This window comes from Rhinoraja longicauda, chromosome 10, assembly GCF_053455715.1.
Source record: "Rhinoraja longicauda isolate Sanriku21f chromosome 10, sRhiLon1.1, whole genome shotgun sequence".
Taxonomy (NCBI): Eukaryota; Metazoa; Chordata; class Chondrichthyes; order Rajiformes; family Arhynchobatidae; genus Rhinoraja; species Rhinoraja longicauda.
In genome coordinates, this window is record NC_135962.1 from 59215885 (window position 1) to 59237195 (window position 21311).

General features: G+C 48.9%; 1 protein-coding gene across 1 annotated transcript in view; it reads left to right on the forward strand.

Moving 5' to 3' along the window:
* LOC144597705 (protein angel homolog 1-like) overlaps positions 1–21311 on the forward strand; it is a 40562-nt gene that overhangs the window by 11656 nt on the left and 7595 nt on the right. The window contains exons 3-8 of the mRNA XM_078407236.1: positions 525–748; positions 9466–9535; positions 11600–12051; positions 16234–16360; positions 19139–19249; positions 21138–21207. Of these exons, the coding sequence (XP_078263362.1) occupies positions 525–748; positions 9466–9535; positions 11600–12051; positions 16234–16360; positions 19139–19249; positions 21138–21207 (1054 nt within the window). The remainder of the gene's footprint in view (positions 1–524; positions 749–9465; positions 9536–11599; positions 12052–16233; positions 16361–19138; positions 19250–21137; positions 21208–21311) is intronic.

Here is a 21311-nt window from a genome sequence, read left to right on the forward strand (position 1 = left end):
GTTGAAAGACTGGAGTGACTAGGCTTGTATACACTGGAATTTAGAAGGATGAGAGGAGATCTTATCGAAACGTATAAGATTATTAAGGGGTTGGACAAGTTAGAGGCAGGAAACATGTTCCCAATGTTGGGGGAGTCCAGAACAAGGGGCTACAGTTTAAGAATAAGGGGTAGGCCATTTAGAACTGAGATGAGGAAAAACTTTTTCAGTCAGAGAGTTGTGAATCTGTGGAATTCTCTGCCTCAGAAGGCAGTGGAGGCCAATTCTCTGAATGCATTCAAGAGAGAGCTCGATAGAGCTCTTAAGGATAGCGGAGTCATGGGGTATGGGGAGAAGGCAGGAACGGGATACTGATTGAGAATGATCAGCCATGATCACATTGAATGGCAGTGCTGGCTCGAAGGGCCGAATGGCCTCCTCCTACACCTATTGTCTATTGTCTATGAGGTGTCCCCCCCCCCCATTCTGCTGCTGAGCTTGGTGATCCCCGGGATGAATGACATGCCGGTTTGCTTTCCTCCCAGGCCTACTCGCCCGGACGTGGGAGAACACAACCCAGCGGCAGGGGGACGGGGACGGCGCCGGTGAAGGCAGCCCGTTCGAGTTCACCGTCATGTCGTACAACATCCTGTCACAGGACCTCCTGGAGACCAACCGTGACCTGTACTCCCATTGCCAGCCCGAGCTCCTGAAATGGGAATTCCGGTTCCAGAATATCATGCAGGACTTTGAAACCTGGGATCCTGATGTGAGTACCGTGAGAAATTCACCAACCACCTCCGACGCTCAATAAATCGCTATTGGTGGTGGACACAAAATGCTGGGGTCATTCAGCGGGGCAGGCAGCATCTCAGAAGGTATCACGAAAAGCTGGAGTAACTCAGCGGGTCAGGCAGCATCTCTGGAGAGAAAGAATGGGTGACGTTTCGGGTCGAGGTGGTCAGTCTGAGGAAGGGTCTCGACCCGAAATGGTATGTTGGCATTCATAGCAAGAGGATTTGAGTTTAGGAGCAGGGAGGCTCTGCTGCAGGGCTTTGGTGAGACCGCACCTGGAGTATTGTGTGCAGTTTTGGTCTCCTAACCTGAGGAAAGACGTTCTTGCCTTAGAGGGAGTACAGAGAAGGTTCACCAGATTAATCCCTGGGATGGCGGGACTTGCATATGAGGAAAGACTGGATAGACTGGGCTTGTACTCGCTGGAATTTAGAAGACTGAGGGGGGATCTTATAGAAACATATAAAATTCTTAAGGGGTTGTAGAGGCTAGATGCGGGAAGATTGTTCCCGATGTTGGGGGAGTCCAGAACCAGGTGTCACAGCTTAAGGATAAGGGGGAAGTCTTTTAGGACCGAGATGAGAAAACATTTCTTCACACAGAGAGTGGTGAGTCTGTGGAATTCTCTGCCACAGAAGGTAGTTGAGGCCAGTTCATTGGCTATATTTAAGATGGAGTTAGATGTGGCCCTTTTTGCTAAAGGGATCAGGGGGTATGGAGAGAAGGCAGGTACAGGCTACTGAGCTGGATGATCAGCCATGATCATATTGAATGGTGGTGCAGGCTCGAAGGGCCGAAAGGCCTACTCCTGCACCTATTTTCTATGTTTCTATGTCACCCATTCCTTCTCTCCTGAGATGCTGCCTGACCCGCTGAGTTACTCCAGTTTTTTGTGATACCTTCGATTTGTACCAGCATCTGCAGTTATTTTCCTACATCTGTGGGGGAGAAGGAATGGGTGACGTTTCGGGTCGAGACCCTTCTTCAGACTGACCGTCTCGACCCGAAATGTCACCCATTCCTTCTCGCCAGAGGTGCTGCCTGCCCCGCTGAGTTACTCCAGCATTTTGTGTCTATCTACGATTTAAACCAGCAACTGCAGTTCTTTCCTACACAAATTGTTATTGGTATCGGTTTATCTTTGTGTTTACAGGCCAGTTATGCAGCTGCATGTATGAATCGAGAGAGAGCCAAGAGTGTTTTATTGTCATTTGTCCCAGATAGAACAATGAAAATCTTACCTGCAGCAGCACGACAGAATATGTAAACATAGTACATTGTAAACAATATAATAAACGGGAGAGTAAAAGTTCAGTATGTGTGTATTGGATTGGCTTAGTACAGGTGTGGGGAGTTATGGGGAGAAGGCAGGAGAATGGGGTTGAGAGGGAAAGATAGATAGAAACATAGAAACATGTATGTTCTCCGTGTGACCACGTGGGTTTTCTCCATAGAAACATAGAAAATAGGTGCAGGAGGAGGCCATTCGGCCCTTCATATCATATCATATATATCTACAGCCGGAAACAGGCCTTTTCGGCCCTCCAAGTCCGTGCCGCCCAGTGATCCCCGTACATTAACACTATCCTACACCCATTAGGGACAATTTTTACATTTACCCAGCCAATTAACCTACATACCTGTACGTCTTTGGAGTGTGGGAGGAAACCGAAGATCTCGGAGAAAACCCACGCAGGTCACGGGGAGAACGAACAAACTCCTTACAGTGCAGCACCCGTAGTCAGGATCGAACCTGTGTCTCCGGCGCTGCATTCGCTGTAAAGCAGCAACTCTACCGCTGCGCTACCGTGCCGCGAGCCTGCATCGCCATTCAATATGATCATGGCTGATCATCCAACTCAGTATCCCGTACCTGCCTTCTCTCCATACCCTCTGATCCCTTTAGCCACAAGGGCCACATCTAACTCCCTCTTAAATATAGCCAATGAACTGGCCTCAACTACCTTCTGTGGCAGAGAATTCCCGATTCTGTGGCATTCTGTGGCAGATCAGTCACGATTGAATGGCGGAGTAGACTTGTTGGGCCGATTGGCCTAATTCTCCTCCTATCACTTATGAATTTCAATGTTCTGTTGATGTTACATACGATAATCAAACACTCTTCACTTGACTCATTGGCACATGTACAGAGGAATGGAAGGAAAAACATTGTGTGCTATCCAGGCCAAATCACACTGTAATAGTGTACAAAGTGCCGGAGTATTTCAGCGGGTCAGGCCTATTTCAGCACTTGGTCTTTTTTTGTAAACCAGCATCTGTAGTTCCTTGTTTTTACAAATCATACAGCTGGCGGTCACAGCGGCGCAGCGGTAGAATTGATGCCTTACAGCGAATGCAGCGCAGGAGAGGGCGTGCTATTGAGGGCGTGCAGCGTACGTTTACTAGGTTAATTCCCGGAATGGCGGGACTGTCATATGTTGAAAGACTGGAGCGACCAGGCTTGTATACACTGGAATTTAGAAGGATGAGAGGGGATCTTATTGAAACGTATAAGATTATTAAAGGGTTGGACACGTTAGAGGCAGAAAACATGTTCCCAATGTTGGGGGAGTCCAGAACCAGGGGCCACAGTTTAAGAATAAGGGGTCGGCCATTTTGAACTGTGATGAGGAAAAACTTTTTCACCCAGAGAGTTGTGAATTTGTGGAATTCTCTGCCACAAAGGCAGTGGAGGCCGATTCACCGGATGCATTCAAAAGAGAGTTAGATAGAGCTCTTAGGGTTAGGGGAATCAAGGGAAATGGGGAGAGGGCAGGAACGGGGTACTGATTGTGGATGATCAGCCATGATCACATTGAATGGTGGCGCTGGCCCGTAGGGCCAAATGGCCTCCTCCTGCACCTATTGTCCATGTATCAATGAGGACCACAATGAGGTAGATTGGGAGATCAGACCTGAGAGGACCGTTCAGTATCTGATAATAGCTGGGAAGAAGCTGTTCCTGAATCTGGTGGTACGGGCGGTCAAGCTTATGCATCTTCTGCATGATGGGAGAGGGGGGAAGATGAAATGGCCAGGGTGCAAGTGGTCCTTGCTGCTTTACCGAGGCAGTGTGGAGTGGAGATGGAGTCTATTGGGAGGGAAGGGGGGCCTGATTGTACTCCAATCGCTAATGACCTTATGACCCACTGAGTTCCCCGAGCTGAATGGTTTTTTTTTGCTTAAGATTTCAGCACCCGCAGTCTCTCTGTGCAGATGCTGAAAGGGTTGTGGAGGTCATGCCATTAATACGATAAATGGGAACAAAATGGAGAGAAAGGAAACGAACAAAGGTCACAACACAAGGGTGGCCAGTGAAAGGGGATACAAAGGTTTCGGAAAGTTTGTAAACTGCAATTTGGGCTCTGGAGGGCAAAGAGCTGAGCTAATACCACGCACGGAGAGATGGTTCACCCGCAGGAAAGACCAGCGCTGATACCCACTGAAAAAGTGAGGCGCCCAAAGTTGTAGAATTAGAATTAGACATCGAGCCCTCGAGTGTTACAGCTTGCCATGAGAGAAACGCCCAATTCACTGGGTCAGGGGATTTTCACTGGTGTGTAGTGCTGAGGCTCTATATAAGGTGCTGGTCAGGCCGCATTAGGAGTGTCGTGAGCCATTTTGGGCTCCATATCCGAGGAAGGATGTGCTGGCGTGGGAGAGGGTCCAGGGGAAATTTACGAGAATGATCCCAGGAATGAGTGGGTTAACGTATGATGCGCCTGTGAAGGCACTGGGCGTGGACTCACTGGAGTTTAGATGGATGAAGGGAAGCATCATTGAAACGTACCGAATAGTGAGCGGCCTGGATAGAGTGGATGTGGAGAGGATGTTTCCACTAGTGGGGGAGTCCAGGACCAGAGGCCACAGCCTCACAATAAAAGGATGTACCTTTAGAAAGGAGTTGAGGAGGAATCTCTTTAGCCAGAGGGTGGTGAATCTGTGGAACTCATTGCCACAGGCGGCTGTGGAGGCCAAGTCATTGGATGTTTATAAGGGGGAGGTGGACAGATTCTTGATTAGTAAGATCATCATAGAATCTTACAATGTGGAAGCAGCCCCTTCAGCCCAACTTGCCCACACCGATCAACATGGCCCAGCTGCACTAGTCCCACCCACCTGCTTTTGGCCCACATCCCTCTAAACCTGTCCTATCCATGGACCTGTCTAAATGTTTCTTAAACGTTGCGATGGTACCTGGCTCAACTACCTCCTCTGGCAGCTCATTCCATACACACACCACCCGCTGAGTGACAAAATCACCCCTCGGACTCTTATTAAATCTTTCCCCCCACCGAACCTTAAACCTATGACCTCTGGTTCTCGATTCCCCTACTCTGAGCGTCTACCCGATCTATTCCCTATTCCTCTCATGATTTTATACATCTCTATAAGATCACCCCTCATCCTCCTGCGCTCCAAGAATACAATCCTAGCCCCGTGACTGTGTGTTTTTCTCTGGGTGCTCCGCTTTCCTCCTACATCTCTCAGACCTGCGGGTCTATAGGTTAATTAGCCCTCTGTAAATTGCTCCTCCTGCAGAGAATGAATGAGAAAGTGGGTGAGCATAAAACTAGGTGTGAACAGGTGATCGATAGTTAGCATGGACATGTTGGGCCGAATGGCCTGTTTCAGTGCTGGGTCTCTAAACGAAACATATCACACTGAATTGGATGTAGACACAAAATGTTGGAGTAACTCAGCGGGACAGGCAGCATCTCTGGAGAGAAGGAATGGGTGACGTTTCGGGTCGAGACCCTACTTCAGACCCTTCTTCAGAATGATCAGTCTGAAGAAGGGTCTCGACCCGAAACGTCACCCACTCCTTCTCTCCCGAGATGCTGCCTGACCCGCTGAGTTACTCCAGCATTTTGTGTCTACCTTCGATTTAAACCAACATCTGCAGGTTTTTTTCCCCAACACTGAATTGGATACCTATTTTGGACAGGCTACAAGGGAGGCTGAGTGGCGACCTGTAGGGACTTTCCTGGGGTTGAACTTGCAGCTGCTCGACACAGCTGAGGCAGACGTGCTTGACATTAATCTTACGGTCCTGCCTGATGCAATTTCATTTTCTAAATATATACTGACTGCAGGCACAGAAGGAGCAGAAGCTTGAAAGAACTTGCCACCACTCTCAGGAACAGATTCTTCCCCTCTGTTATTCGGCTTCTGAACGATCCTTCTACAATCTAGAGTACTGTCACAGAACAGAACAAGGACAGGCCCTTCGGCCCACAATGTCTGTGCTGTACCTAATGCTAAGACCACCTCTTATCTGCCTGCACCTCTCGACCTGAAACGTCACCTGTTCCTTTTCTCCAGAATTGCTGCCTGACCCGCTGAGTTACTCCAGCATTTTGTGTCTATCTTCGGTACAAGCCAGCATCTGCAGTTCCTTCCTACACATCCATATTCCTCGTTCCCTGCATATTCATGTGTCTAGCCAAAAGTCTGTTAAATGGTACTGGTGGATCTGGCTGTGGTACTAAAACGTTAATGGATGTGGTACTAAAATGTGAATAGGTGTAGTATTAAAATGTGAATGGGCGTAGTACTAAATTGTGAATGGGCATAGTACTAAAATGAATAGGTGTATTAAATTGTGAAAGGGTGTAGTACTAAAATGTGAATGGGTGTAGTGTTAAAACTTGAAAGGATGTACTAAAATGTAATTAGGTGTAGTACTAAAATGTGAATAGATGTATTAAATTGTGAATGGGTGTAGTACTATAACGTGAAAGGGTGCACTCAAATGTGAAAGGGTACAAGTCAAGTCAAGTCAAATTTATTTGTCACATACACATACACGATGTGCAGTGAAATGAAAGTGGCAATGCCTGCGGGTTGTGCACAAAAAGAATTACAGTTACAGCATATAAATAAAGTTAATAAGTTACTATTAGTGTCGACAAAAATTTAGTCTCTGGGGTTATAAAAGTTGACAGTCCTGATGGCCTGTGGGAAGAAGCTCCGTCTCATCCTCTCCGTTTTCACAGCGTGACATCGGAGGCGTTTGCCTGATCGTAGCATCTGGAACAGTCCGTTGCTGGGGTGGCAGGGGTCCCTCATGATCTTACTTGCTCTGGATCTGCACCTCCTGATGTATAGGTCCTGCAGGGGGATGAGTGTAGTTCCCATGGTGCGTTCTGCCGAACGCACTACTCTCTGCAGGGCCATCCTGTCCTGGGCAGAGCTGTTCCCAAACCAGACTGTAATGTTGCCGGACAGGATGCTCTCTACAGCCCCAGAGTAGAAGCAATGAAGGATCTTCAGAGACACTCTGAATTTCCTCAGTTGTCTAAGGTGGTAAAGGCGCTGCTTAGCCTTACCCACCAGTGCGGCAATGTGCGTTGCCCACGTCAGATCCTCTGCGATGCGGACTCCCAAGTATTTAAAACTGCTCACCCTATCCACAATCGACCCATTTATCTCCAGTGGCGTGTACGTCCTTGGATGTTTAGCCCTTCTGAAGTCCACAATCAGCTCCTTTGTTTTAGTGACATTCAAGAGGAGGCTATTGTCCTGACACCAGAGTGCCAGATCAGCCACCTCCTCCCGGTAGGCCTTCTCATCATTGTTGGAGATCCGGCCCACCACCACAGTGTCATCAGCAAACTTGATGATGGAGTTTGAGCTGAACCTGACCCACAGTCATGTGTGTACAGGGAGTACAGTAGGGGGCTAAGGACGCAGCCCTGGGGGGATCCTATGTTCAGGGTGAGGGAGCTAGATGTGTGTTCCCCCATCCTGACCACTTGGGGCCTGGCAGTGAGAAAGTCCAGGACCCAGGCACACAGAGGGGTGCTAAGCCCCAGTTCCAGCAGCTTCTCAACCAGTCTGCTGGGGACAATTGTGTTGAATGCTGAACTAAAGTCAATGAACAGCATCCTCACATAGCCCCCCTGGCTGTCCAGATGAGAGAGAGCGGTGTGTAGAACCTGGGAGACCGCATCATCTGTGGACCTGTTCGGACGGTATGCGAACTGTAGTGGGTCCATGTTGCGAGGAAGGAGGGCGCAGATGTGCTTCTTGACTAGCCTCTCAAAGCATTTCATGCCAACCGAGGTGAGGGCCACCGGTCGGTAGTCATTTAAACACGCTGGAGAGGCATTCTTTGGCACCGGTACAATGATGGATCTTTTGAAGCATGCAGGGACCACGGACTTTGCCAAGGAGAGGTTGAATATTGTGGTGAGCACTGGAGCAAGCTGAGTAGCACAAGACTTTAGTACTCGCCCAGATATACCATCTGGGCCTCCAGCTTTCCTCGTGTTCACACGCGTCAGAGCCCACCTCACCTCATGCTCGGACACCGAGAATGTGTGCACATCCCCGGCGGTGGATCCCCCTCCAGCCTCGCTAGCCAGCGCCCCTTCGGTGCTGTTTTTAGACGGCGAGCTGGTGGTGTTACCCGTCTCAAACCGTGCATAAAAAGAGTTCAGGTCATCAGCTAAGGAGGAGCCGGCACTTCCGGTTGAGGGGGTGCTGGACCTGTAGCTAGTTATAGTCCGTAGCCCCTGCCAAAGGCGCCTGGTGTCCTGCTGCTCCATCTGTGACTCCATCTTGTCCCGGTACCTCCTTTTTGCATCCTTCACTGCCCTTCGCAGTCGGTAGGACTCTCCCTTGTAGTTGCCCATGTTGCCGGATGCCAGGCCGGAGTTGTAAGCAGTGGTGCGAGCATTCAAGGCCACGCGAATAGACCTGTCCACCCAGGGTTTTTGGTTAGGGAAGATACTGACCCTTACCGTGGGGATGATGGTATCGGCTATTGTGGCAATGAAGTCCGTAACCGCTTCTGCAAACTCATTTACGTCTCTGGAACTTGCTTGGAACATGTTCCAGTCGACTTCGCTCAGTGCATCCTGCAGCATGGCCTCTGAATGGTCAGCCCACCGCTTTACGTCCCTCGTCACTGTTGCTTCCCATACTATCCGTTGTTTGTACTCCGGCAGCAGGAAAATGGCAGCGTGGTCAGATTTTCCAAAAGGAGGGAGAGAAACGGCCTTGTAGCCTTTCCTGAACGGCGTGTAGCAGTGGTCCAAAGTTCTTTCCCCCCTGGTGACACACGTGATGTGTTGGTAGAAGTTGGGCATGACCTTTTTGAGATTTCCCCTATTGAAGTCTCCAGCCACCAGCACAGCCGCATCAGGGTTCTTGTTTTGGTGTTGACACAACACATCGTGTAGGGTCGACAGTGCCACGTCGGTGTCCGCATGCGGTGGGATATAGACGGCTGTGATGATCACCGAGCTGAACTCCCGTACTAAATTGTGAATGGGTGCAGCATTAAAACAAGAAAGGGTGCAGTACTAAATTGTGAATGGGTGTAGTACTACAACGTGAAATGGTGCACTCAAATGTGAAAGGGTGCAGTACGAAATTGTGAATGGGTGCAGCATTAAAACAAGAAAGGGTGCAGTACTAAATTGTGAATGGGTGTAGTACTACAATGTGAAAGGGTGCACTCAAATGTGAAAGGGTGCAGTACTAAATTATGAATGGGTGTAGCATTAAAATGTGAAAGAGTGCACTAAAGTGTAAATAGGTGTAGTACTAAATTGTGAATGGATGTAGTACTAAAATGTCTCTTGCCTCAGCACGGTGCCTGTGTCTATGAAGACATAAATTATACTTGGTGCTTGGCCCGCGACTCCTGTGACAACCTGATATCTTGTGTTCCCCTCTCAGATTATGTGTCTGCAGGAAGTTCAGAATAACCATTACCATCAGCAGTTTCAACCGGCTCTCCAGCTGAGGGGTGAGTGACCCGTGAGGCACTGGGATTTGATTTTCTCGTTTGTGTTCGTTACCTCCTGAAAGTCAGAGGTTCGCAGCAATGAAACGGCCCATCATGCCGACAGTTTTGCCTATCTACAGTGATCTGTTTGTACAGAATACAGGTGCTCCCCGGCTTACGATGCTTCGACTTGCGATATTTCGACTTCGCGATGGTGGAAACGGCAGCTGCCCGTGGCGAGCCGCAGCTCGCTTCCGGCCACGTGATCGCGTGTATTCAATGCATTTTCTGTTGCAGTTTTGGTCTCCAAATTTGAGGAAGGACATTCTTGCTATTGAGGGCGTGCAGCGTAGGTTCACCAGGTTAATTCCCGGAATGGCGGGACTGTCGTATGTTGAAAGACTGGAGCGACGGGGCTTGTATACACTGGAATTTTGAAGGATGAGAGGGGAGCTTATTGAAACATATAAGATTATTAAGCGATTGGACACGTTAGAGGCGGGAAACATGTTGGGGGAGTCTAGAACCAGGGGCCACAGTTTAAGAATAAGGGGTAGGCCATTTGGAACGGAGATGAGGAAAAACTTTTTCAGTCAGAGAGTTGTGAATCTGTGGCATTCTCTGCCTCAGAAGGCAGTGGAGGCCAATTCTCTGAATGCATTCAAGAGAGAGTTAGATAGAGCTCTTAAGGATAGCGGAGTCAGGGGGTATGGGGAGAAGGCAGGCATGGGTTACTGATTGTGGATGATCAGCCATGATCACATTGAATGGCGGTGCTGGCTGGAAGGGCCGAATGGCCTACTCCTGCACCTATTGTCTATTTTTGACTTTACGATATTTACGGTTTGCGATGATTTTCTCGGAACGTAACCCCATCGTAAGTTGAGGAGCACCTGTAGAACAGTCCTGCAGGCACATGTCCTCCGGCCCACGTCTGTGTTGAACCTAACGCCAAATTAAACTGCATGTGATCCATTATTGGCCTCGTTTAGGTCTTCATCCTTCTGTGCCTTGCCTTTATCAAGTGTCTGTCAAAATGGCTCTTAAAGACAGTGATTTTTTTTCTGAAGGAGGGTCTCGACCGAAACGTCAACTATTCAGGTTCTGTAGGGATGCTATCTGACCCGCTGAGTTACTGCAGCATTTCCCTGTTTTTCCGTGATTGTGTCTGATTTCACCACCTCCTCTGGCGGCTCATCTTAGACATCAACCACTCTGTACGGAATCAAGGGATGCGGGGAGAAAGCAGGAACGGGGTACTAATTGTGGATGATCATCCATGAGCATATTGAATGGCGGTGCTGGCTCGAAGGGCCGAATGGCCTCCTCCTGCACCTATTTTCTTTGTTTCTATGTAAAGATAATAAATCTTATTTGTAACATCTTCCTCTCACCCTAAGCCTAGGGCCTCTTGTTTTTGATACCCCCTCCGTGGGGGGTATTTGTGGGGGGTCTTTTACCCAGAGTAGGGGAATCGAGGGCCACAGGTTCAAGGTGAAGGGGAAAGGATTTAATAGGAATCCGAGGGGTAACAATTCCACACAGAAGGTGGTGGGTGTATGGAACAAGCTGCCAGAGGAGGTAGTTGAGGCTGGGACTATCCCAACGTTTAAGAAGCATTTGGACAGGTACATGGATAGGACAGGTTTGGAGGGATATGGACCAAGCGCAGGCAGGTGGGACTAGGGTAGCTGGGACATTGTTAGCCGGTGTGGGCAAGTTGGGCCGAAGGGCCTGTTTCCACACTGTATCACTCTATGACTCTATGAAGGGCCTGTTTCCACACTGTATCACTCTATGACTCTATGAAGGGCCTGTTTCCACACTGTATCACTCTATGACTCTATGAAGGGCCTGTTTCCACACTGTATCACTCTATGACTAATTGTCCATGAATTTAAAAGAGAGTTAGGTAGAGCTTTAGGGGCTAGCGGAATCAAGGGGAGAAGGCAGGCACGGGTTACTGATTGTGGACGATCAGCCATGATCACAATGAATGGCGGTGCTGGCTGGAAGGGCTGAATGGCCTCCTCCTGCACCTATTGCCTGTGTTTCTGTGTCTTGACTCGCATGCTTCCGCTGCAGGTTACGAGTGCATTTACAAGCGGCGCACTGGTATTAAGACGGACGGGTGTGCGGTGTGCTTTAAACGGGACCGCTTCAGCCTGGTGTCCCAGCACCCAGTGGAATACTTCCGGCCCATTGTGGAGACCTTGAACAGGGACAACGTGGCCCTCCTGGCCCTGCTCCGGCCTGTGTTGCCGCAGCCGCCTGACAGCGGCCAGGACCAGCCCACGCTGCCCGACATCCTGGTGGCCAATACCCACCTCATCTTCAACCCACGGCGCGGCGACATCAAGCTGACCCAGCTGGCCGTTCTGCTTGCTGAGATCCAGCAGTTGCTGCCGGCAGCCCGTGGTGATGGCAGCCCCTGCCCCGTCATCCTCTGTGGAGATTTCAACTCTGTCCCCGACTCCCCCCTCTACAAACTCATCCGCAACGGGGAGCTGTACTACTACGGCATGCCAACCTGGAAGGCAAGTCTGAATCAGAGGCTCAGACAGCGTGTTTGTGTATGTGTGTGTCTGTTTATAGATATGTATGTATGTGTGTGTGTATATATGTGTGTTTATAGATATATGTATATGTGTGTGTGTGTGTATGTGTTTATAGATATGTGTGTGTGTGTGTGGAGATGTGTGTTTATAGATATGTACGTGTGTGTATATATTTGTTTATAGATATGTATATGTGTGTGTGTGTGTGTGTTTATAGATATGTGTGTGTGTGATGTGTGTTTATAGATATGTATGTGTGTGTTTATAGATATGTATATGTGTGTATAGATATATCATATATATATACAGCGCGGAAACAAGCCTTTTCGGCCCACCAAGTCCGCGCCGCCCAGCGATCCCCGTACATTAACACTATCCTACACCCACTAGGGACAATTTTTACATTTACCCAGCCAATTAACCTACATACCTGTACGTCTTTGGAGTGTGGGAGGAAACCGAAGATCTCGGAGAAAACCCACGCAGGTCACGGGGAGAACGTACAAACTCCTTACAGTGTGTGTGTGTATGTGTGTGTGTATATGTGTGTTTATAGATATGTGTGTGCGTGTGTGTATATGTGTTTATAGATATGTATATGTGTGCGTATAGGTGTTTATAGATATGTATGCGTGTGTGTATATATGTGTGTTTATAGATATGTATGTGTGTGTTTATATTTAGATATGTATGGGTGTGTATATGTGTGTGTATAAATGTGCATTTATAGATATGTATATGTGAGTGTGTGTATATGTGTGTATGTATATATGTGTGTGTGTATACCTGTATATATACATATACAAGTATACATATACACAGGCATATATAAATATGTGGGTGTGTATGTATATTATATATATATTGTGTATATATATTATGGGTGTGTATATATATTATATATGTGAAACTTATATTTATATATATAATCATAATCATACTTTATTAGCCAAGTATGTTTTGAAACATACGAGGAACTTCATTTGCCGTACAGTCATAACAATAAAAAGCAACAGGACACACAAAATACAGTTTAACATGAACATCCCCCACAGTGACTCCTCCACGTTCCTCACTGTGATGGAAGGCGAAAGAAAAGTTCAATCTCTCCCTTCTTTGTCCTCCAGCGGTCGGGGGCCTCGAGCCTTCCATTGGCGGGACGATCTTGGCTCCCGTAGCCGGCGGTCAGGCCCTCTGCGTCGGGGCGATCAAGCTCCCGCATCGGGGGGGATCTCAGCTCCCCCGTGCCGGGCGATCGGACCCCGGGTCGGGGCGGGTCGAACCTCTTGCGCCTTTGGAGCTTCCCGACATCAGTCTTTATCCGAGATTGCGAGCTCCTCAATAGTGAAGTCCGCGGTTGGAGCGTCGATCCCAGGCAAGGGATCGCAGGCTCCAATGGTAAGTCCACGGCCCCGCGGTGGGGCTCAAAGCCAGTCTCGGGCAAGGCCACCAGCTCCATGATGTTAGGCCGCAGGGCGACCGGAGATACGATCCGGAAAACAATCACATCTCCGGCAAGGTAAGAGATTGAAAAAAAGTTTCCCCCGACCCCCCCACGCCCCACATAAAACAAACCAGAGAACATTAACACAGACTTAAAACACACTAAAAAAGACAAAAAGACAGACAGACCATTGGTGAGGCTGCCATCGCTGACGGCGTCACCCGGTGGAAAAATTGTATCTATAATGTACATACACACACACACACAAGTATATATACATATTGAACCCAATACTCCAAATGCAACCTCACCAACGTATTGTGTATCTGTGTTATAACATCCCACCTTCTATACTCGATACCTCGACTGACGAAGACCAATATACCGAAAGCCACTCTATCTACCTGTGATGACACTTTCAGGGAACTTTGTACCTGCTCTCCACGATCCCTCTGCTCTATAACACCCCCCAGCACCCTGACATTCACTGTGAAGGTCCTGCCCTTGTTTGAATTCCCATAATGTAACATTTGTCCTCCGTCTAACTCCATTTGCCATTCCTCAGCCCACTTGCCCAGTTCATCACCATCCTGCTCTAATTTTTGAACAACCGTCTTCACTATCGACAATACAACCCACTTTAGTGTCATCTGCAAACTTACGAATCATGCCTTGTGCGTTCTCATCCAAATCATTGATGTAGATGACAAACAGCAATGGGTTCAACACCGAACGCAGAGGAGCACTGCTAGACTCAGGCATCCTGTCTGACAAGCAACCTACCACCATAACATAACATAACATAACATAACAACACTTTATTGTCACTCGGCTTTTTACACCGAACGAAATTTCAGCAGTCACACAAAACACAGCAAAAAAGAAAAGAACACAGGACACCCGACCCCAACACAAACATCCATCACAGTGACTCCAAACACCCCCTCACTGTGATGGAGGCAACAAAACTTCCCCTCTCTTCCTCCCGCACCCACGGACAGGCAGCTCGACCCCTACCGAGGCAAACGACACGCACAGCCCCCGCAAGGCCCCGCGGCCGAGCCGCCCTGGGCACCGAAACGTCCCGCGGCCGCACCGGGCGATGTTAAGTCCAGCGGCCGAGCCGCACCGGGCACCGAAACGTCCCGCGGCCGAGCCGCACCGGGCACTGAAACGTCCTGCGGCCGAGCCGCACCGGGCGATGTTAAGTCCAGCGGCCGAGCCGCACCGGGCACTGAAACGTCCCGCGGCCGAGCCGCACCGGGCACCGAAACGTCCCGCGGCCGAGCCGCGCTGGCGATGTTAAGTCCAGCGGCCAAGCCTCCGTCCGTGATAGCACCTATTAACATAATCATAAGTGATAGGAGCAGAATTAGGCCATTCGGCCCTTCGTCTACTCCGCCATTCAATCGTGACTGATCTGTCTCTCCCTCCTAACCCCATTCTCCCGTCTTCTCCCCATAACTCTGACACCCGTGATAATCCCAGTTCTTTACCTTCAGCCTGAATAAAATGCGTATGCTGGATGAGTACAACAGATTTATTCCACAGTGGGGTCCTTCCCGTGAGGATCTCCAGATGCAATGCTAGTGTCTGAAAAGATCTCAACTGGGGAGAGGGGAAGAACAACTTTTCCACTATTGTTTACTTTTTATACAGAAAGGAAAAAGGGGTGTAACAGTTAAAATCAAGGACCAATTACAATTCTAATACAATTCCCATGGTTACAGAGAAAACAAAACCATTAATATAGGTCACATGCTTTTGGGGAAACTCATCAATTTACCTAGAGTGCATTCAAAACTTTTCCTACTTTCACACGCACCCATATAAGTAGTTGTTTTTGAGAAAGAAACGTTTTATCTACTATCTCCGAGCAATCTCGCAGCTGCACGGCCTTGCTCTAACTGTTTTAATACACAAGCTCACACTATCAGACAAGGGAGTCATTTAAGAACAAAGAACCCCTGTACTCCTCTGCCTATCACTCCTAAAAGGGACAAACACATTCCATCCCAATGATAACATTTCTACCACAAGCATCCATCTTACTGCTTTCTACTGAAAATAAGCATTCGTTTTATATTAGCTAAGACAACAACAAAATAAACCATCTTCAACCATCCACAACAAAATATCAATATCTCAAATTATATCAGCTCATAGCATAGATTCTCATCCGTACTCATCAAGAATCTATCTACCGTATCTCTGCCTTAACAATACTCACGGACTTGGCCTCCACAACCTTCTATGGCAAAGAATTCCACCGATTCACCACCCTCTGACTGAAAAAATTCCTCCTCATCTTCCTCCTAAATAAGAATCCTTTCATTCTGAGGCTAGACTCTCCCACTAGCGGAAACATCCTTACCATATCCACACTATCCACTGAAGAAGGGTCTCGACCCGAAACGTCACCCATTCCTTCTCTCCTGAGATGCTGCCTGACCTGCTGAGTTACTCCAGCATTTTGTGAATAAATACCTTCGATTTGTACCAGCATCTGCAATTATTTTCTTATATATCCCCCCCCCCCCCCCCCCTCATTCTTCTAAACTCTAGCGAGTACAGGCCCAGTGCTGTCAAACGCTCATCATACGTTAACCTATGTGTTCACCTAATCCTTCCAAAATCATTGTTGTTTTTGTTTATGAAGTGCCTCGGTGTTCTCTGAATGCCAGCAAGCTGCTTTACCATGTTCCATCTTGCGGCAGGTTTCCTGTCAGGAGGACGGTTCCAACCAGGTGTGTCCGAGGAAACTCTACGGCCCCTTGTGGCCCAGCCTGCTCAGGATAACGGACAACTGCCAGTACGTGGGCGTCTGTGCGAAGAAGACCCCAGGTTTGCTCCAGACCTCCTCCCTCCGCGCCGTGCTGTTTGTAGAAACCCTGCCGCGAATTGGCCGCTCTGTCCCGCACCCACTCGGGCAACCCCACCGCCCTCTCCTAGAACATGCGCAGCGTTAGAGTCGCTGCCTCACAGCGCCGGAGACCCGGGTTCCATCCTCACTACCCGTGCTTGTCAGTACGGAGTTTATACGTTCTCCCCGTGACCTGCGTGTGTTTTCTTTTTAGTTTAGTTTAGAAATACAGCGCGGAAACAGGCTCTTCGGCCCACCGGGTCCGCGCCGACCAGCGATCCCCGCACATTAACACTATCCTACACACACTACATTTACATTTACCCAGTCAATTAACCTACTAACTTGCACGTCTGTGGAGTGTGGGATGATCTCGGAGAAAACCCACGCAGGTCACGGGGAGAACGTACAAACTCCGTACAGACAGCGCCCGTAGTCGGGATGGAACCTGGGTCTCCGGCGCTGCATTCGCTGTAAGGCAGCAACTCTACCGCTGCGCCACCGTGACCGCCCTTCTCTGGGTGCTCCAGTTTCCTCCCGTACCGGTTTGTAGATTAATTGGCTTGGTGTAATTGTAAATTGTCCCTTGTGTGTGTCGGATAATGTTAGTGTGCGGGGATCGCTGGTCAGCGCGAGTTCGGTCGGCTGAAGGGCTTGATTCTGTTCTGTATTTCTAAACTAAACTAAACTAAACTGAACTAAACTGAACTGAACTAAAAAGAACAATACACAACAGGAACAGGCCCTTTGGCCCACAATGTCTGTGCTGGACATGAACATGAAGCAAAGTTTCAGTTTAGTTTATTGTCACGTGTACCGAGGTGCAGTGAAAGTTAAGCTAATGCCCACTGACGGGACTTGTTTAACCCGACCCCTCTCTTCACGCCAGCGATCTCCCCTTCGCTCTTGGTCCTGATACAGGGTTTTAGACAATCGACAATAGACAATAGACAATAGGTGCAGGAGTAGGCCATTCAGCCCTTCGAGCCAGCACCGCCATTCAATGCGATCATGGCTGATCACTCTCAATCAGTACCCCGCTCCTGCCTTCTCCCCATACCCCCTCACTCCGCTATCCTTAAGAGCTCTATCCAGCTCTCTCTTGAAAGCATCCAACGAACTGGCCTCCACTGCCTTCTGAGGCAGAGAATTCCACACCTTCACCACTCTCTGACTGAAAAAGTTCTTCCTCATCTCCGTTCTAAATGGCCTACCCCTTATTCTTAAACTGTGGCCCCTTGTTCTGGACTCCCCCAACATTGGGAACATGTTTCCTGCCTCTAATGTGTCCAATCCCCTAATTATCTTATATGTTTCAATAAGATCCCCCCTCATCCTTCTAAATTCCAGTGTATACAAGCCCAATCGCTCCAGCCTTTCAACATACGACAGTCCCGCCATTCCGGGAATTAACCTAGTGAACCTACGCTGCACGCCCTCCATAGCAAGAATATCCTTCCTCAAATTTGGAGACCAAAACTGCACACAGTACTCCAGGTGCGGTCTCACCAGGGCCCGGTACAACTGTAGAAGGACCTCTTTGCTCCTATACTCAACTCCTCTTGTTATGAAGGCCAACATTCCATTGGCTTTCTTCACTGCCTGCTGTACCTGCATGCTTCCTTTCATTGACTGATGCACTAGGACACCCAGATCTCGTTGAACTCCCCCTCCTCCTAACTTGACACCATTCAGATAATAATCTGCCTTTCTATTCTTACTTCCAAAGTGAATAACCTCACACTTATCTACATTAAACTGCATCTGCCATGTATCCGCCCACTCACACAACCTGTCCAAGTCACCCTGCAGCCTTATTGCATCTTCCTCACAATTCACAATACCCCCCCCCCCCCAGCTTAGTATCATCTGCAAATTTGCTAATGGTACTTTTAATCCCTTCGTCTAAGTCATTAATGTATATCGTAAATAGCTGGGGTCCCAGCACCGAACCTTGCGGTACCCCACTGGTCACTGCCTCCCATTCCGAAAGGGACCCATTTATCCCCACTCTTTGCTTTCTGTCTGTCAACCAATTTTCTATCCATGTCAGTACCCTACCCCCAATACCATGTGCCCTAATTTTGCCCACTAACCTCCTATGTGGGACCTTGTCGAAGGCCTGAAACTTTGACCGTTCCTCTTTCCTCCCAGTGATGCTGCCCATCCTGCCGTCCCTGCCGCTGACATCTGTCGCTTAGAGTCATAGAGTGATACAGTGTGGAAACAGGCCCTTCATAGAGTCACAGAGTGATACAGTGTGGAAACAGGCCCTTCATAGAGTCATGGAGTGATACAGTGTGGAAACAGGCCCTTCATAGAGTCATACAGTCATAGAGTGATATAGTGTGGAAACAGGCCCTTCGGCCCAACTCGCCCACACCGGCCAACAATGTCCCAGCTACCCTAGTCCCACGGTCCACAACCCTCCAAACCTGTCCTATCCATGTACCTGTCCAACTGTTTCTTAAACGATGAGATAGTCCCAGCCTCAACTACCTCCTCTGGCAGCTTGTAGTCGGGATGGAACCCGGGTCTCCGGCGCTGCATTCGCTGTAAGGCAGCAACTCTACCGCTGCGCCGCCGTGACCGCTCTATGTATCTCCAACTCCCCTGACATCAGTCCGAAGAAGGGTCTCGCCCCGAAACGTCACCCATTCCTTTTCCCCAGAGATGCTGCCTGTCCCGCTGAGTTACTGCAGCATTTTTTGTGTCTTTATCTTCGTGGTGCCCGACTACGCTTTATTCTCTTGCTTCAGGGGTGCTGAGGTACGGCCGAGAGTTTCTCCTCCAGTTGCGATACTCGGCGCCAGCTCTCCAGCGGCCAGAGCAACTGGAGCTGATTGCAGGCGTGACGGATACATTACCAGGTAAGTGTGCAAGGACCTGCACACGCTGCCTCACAACAATAAGATGCACAAGTGTTTATCATCTGAATGCTCTTCTTCCGTGTCCACCATCTTTGTTGCAAATGTTGGGCCAGGCTCTTGCACAGTGGGCAGCCTTCTCGTTTGCCACCGCCAGATCTTCCAGGCAGCATTGTTCACCAAGAAGTGGGCATATTTGTAGGTGTGGCATGGATCGTACAGATGTTCCACATTCACTTTCTGTGTCTGCCGCATCTGCATAGCCCCATTTGCTCATATTGGTCTTGCACCTGTACCAAGCCTAGTGAGGGACTTCCAGGTCTTCCAGTCACACCTGTGACCAGGTGGTAGTTGTTGCTCGGTTGAGATTGGCAGCTTTTCGTGGTGGTGGTGGTTTTCACTGCGTTTCCTTTCCCACAAGGCTAGTCCGGTTGCTCGAGGAGACCGTGACAGTGGCTGGAACGTGTGAAGGAAGCTCTTCCTCTACATCTCCTCTGAAGCTCCACGTCTACTGTATCTGGATGGTGTCAGATTAGGAAAAGGGGAGGTGCAAAGAGAAAGCTAATGGCATAATGGCCTTCATAGCGAGAGGATTTGAGTATCGGAGCAACGAGGTCCTACTGCAGTTGTACTGGGTCCTGGTGAGACCACACCTGGAGTATTGTGTGCAGTTTTGGTCTCCTAATTTGCCATTGAGGGAGTGCAGCGTAGGTTCACCAGGTTAATTCCCGGGATGACGGGACTGTCATATGATGAAAGAATGGATTGACTGGGCATATATTCATTGGAATTTAGAAGGATGAGAGGGGATCTTATAGAAACACATAAAAATTTTAAGGGATTGGACAGGATAGATGCAGGAAAAATGTTCCCGATGTTGGGGGAGTCCAGAACGAGGGGTGACAGTTTAAGAATAAAGGGTAGGCCATTTAGGACTGAGATGAGGAAAAACTTTTTCACCCAAAGAGTTATGAATCTGTGGAATTCTCTGCCACAGAAGGCAGTGGAGGCCAATTCAATGGATGTTTTCAAGAGAGAGTTAGACAAAGCTCTTGGGGCTAATGGAATCAAGGGATGTGGAGAGAAAGCAGGAATGAGGTACTGATTTAGGATGCTGCCTCACATCGCCAGAGACCCAGGTTTGATCCTGACTACGGGTGCTTGTCTGAATGGAGTTTGTACGTTCTTCCTGTGACCACGTGGGTTTTCTCCGGGTGCTCCGGTTTCCTCCCACACCCCAAAGACATGCAGGTTTGTAGGTTAATTAGCTTCGGTGAAAATTGTAAATGATCCCCAATGTCGTAGGGCGGTGCGTTGGTGCGCGGGGATCGCTGTTCGGCGCGGACTCGGTGGGCCGAAGGGTCTGTTTGAAAGACTGGATCGACTAGGCTTGTATACACTGGAATTTAGAAGGATGAAAGGAGATCTTATTGAAACGTATAAGATTATTAAGGGGTTGGACACGTTAGAGGCAGGAAACATGTTCCCAATGTTGGGGGAGTCCAGAACCAGGGGCCACAGTTTAAGAATAAGGGGTAGGCCATTTAGAACTGAGATGAGGAAAAACTTTTTCAGTCGGAGAGTTGTGAATCTATGGAATTCTCTGCCTCAGAAGGCAGTGGAGGCCAATTCTCTGAATGCATTCAAGAGAGAGTTAGATAGAGCTCTTAAGGATAGCGGAGTCATGGGGTATGGGGAGAAGGCAGGAACGGGGTACTGATTGAGAATGATCAGCCATGATCACATTGAATGGCGGTGCTGACTCGAAGGGCCGAATGGCCTTTTCCTGCACCTATTGTCTATTGTTTCTGCGCTGTATCTCCAAACTGAACTAAATATGGTTTGTAAAGGTTCACCGTTGACTTTTCAGTGTTTTTTTGCCTCCATTCAGAGCCTCCCGGAGATGGGTCTGAGCACTACGTCAGTGTGTCTGACCCAGAGGACGAGCTCTTCTGTAAACGGTACGTCCTCGTGTTCTGCTCAGGACGGGGTTTGAACTCCCAACCCCTCCCTGGGTTTCGTGGCCACCAAAGATACTAGAGGAGCAAGATAGACCACTCGACCC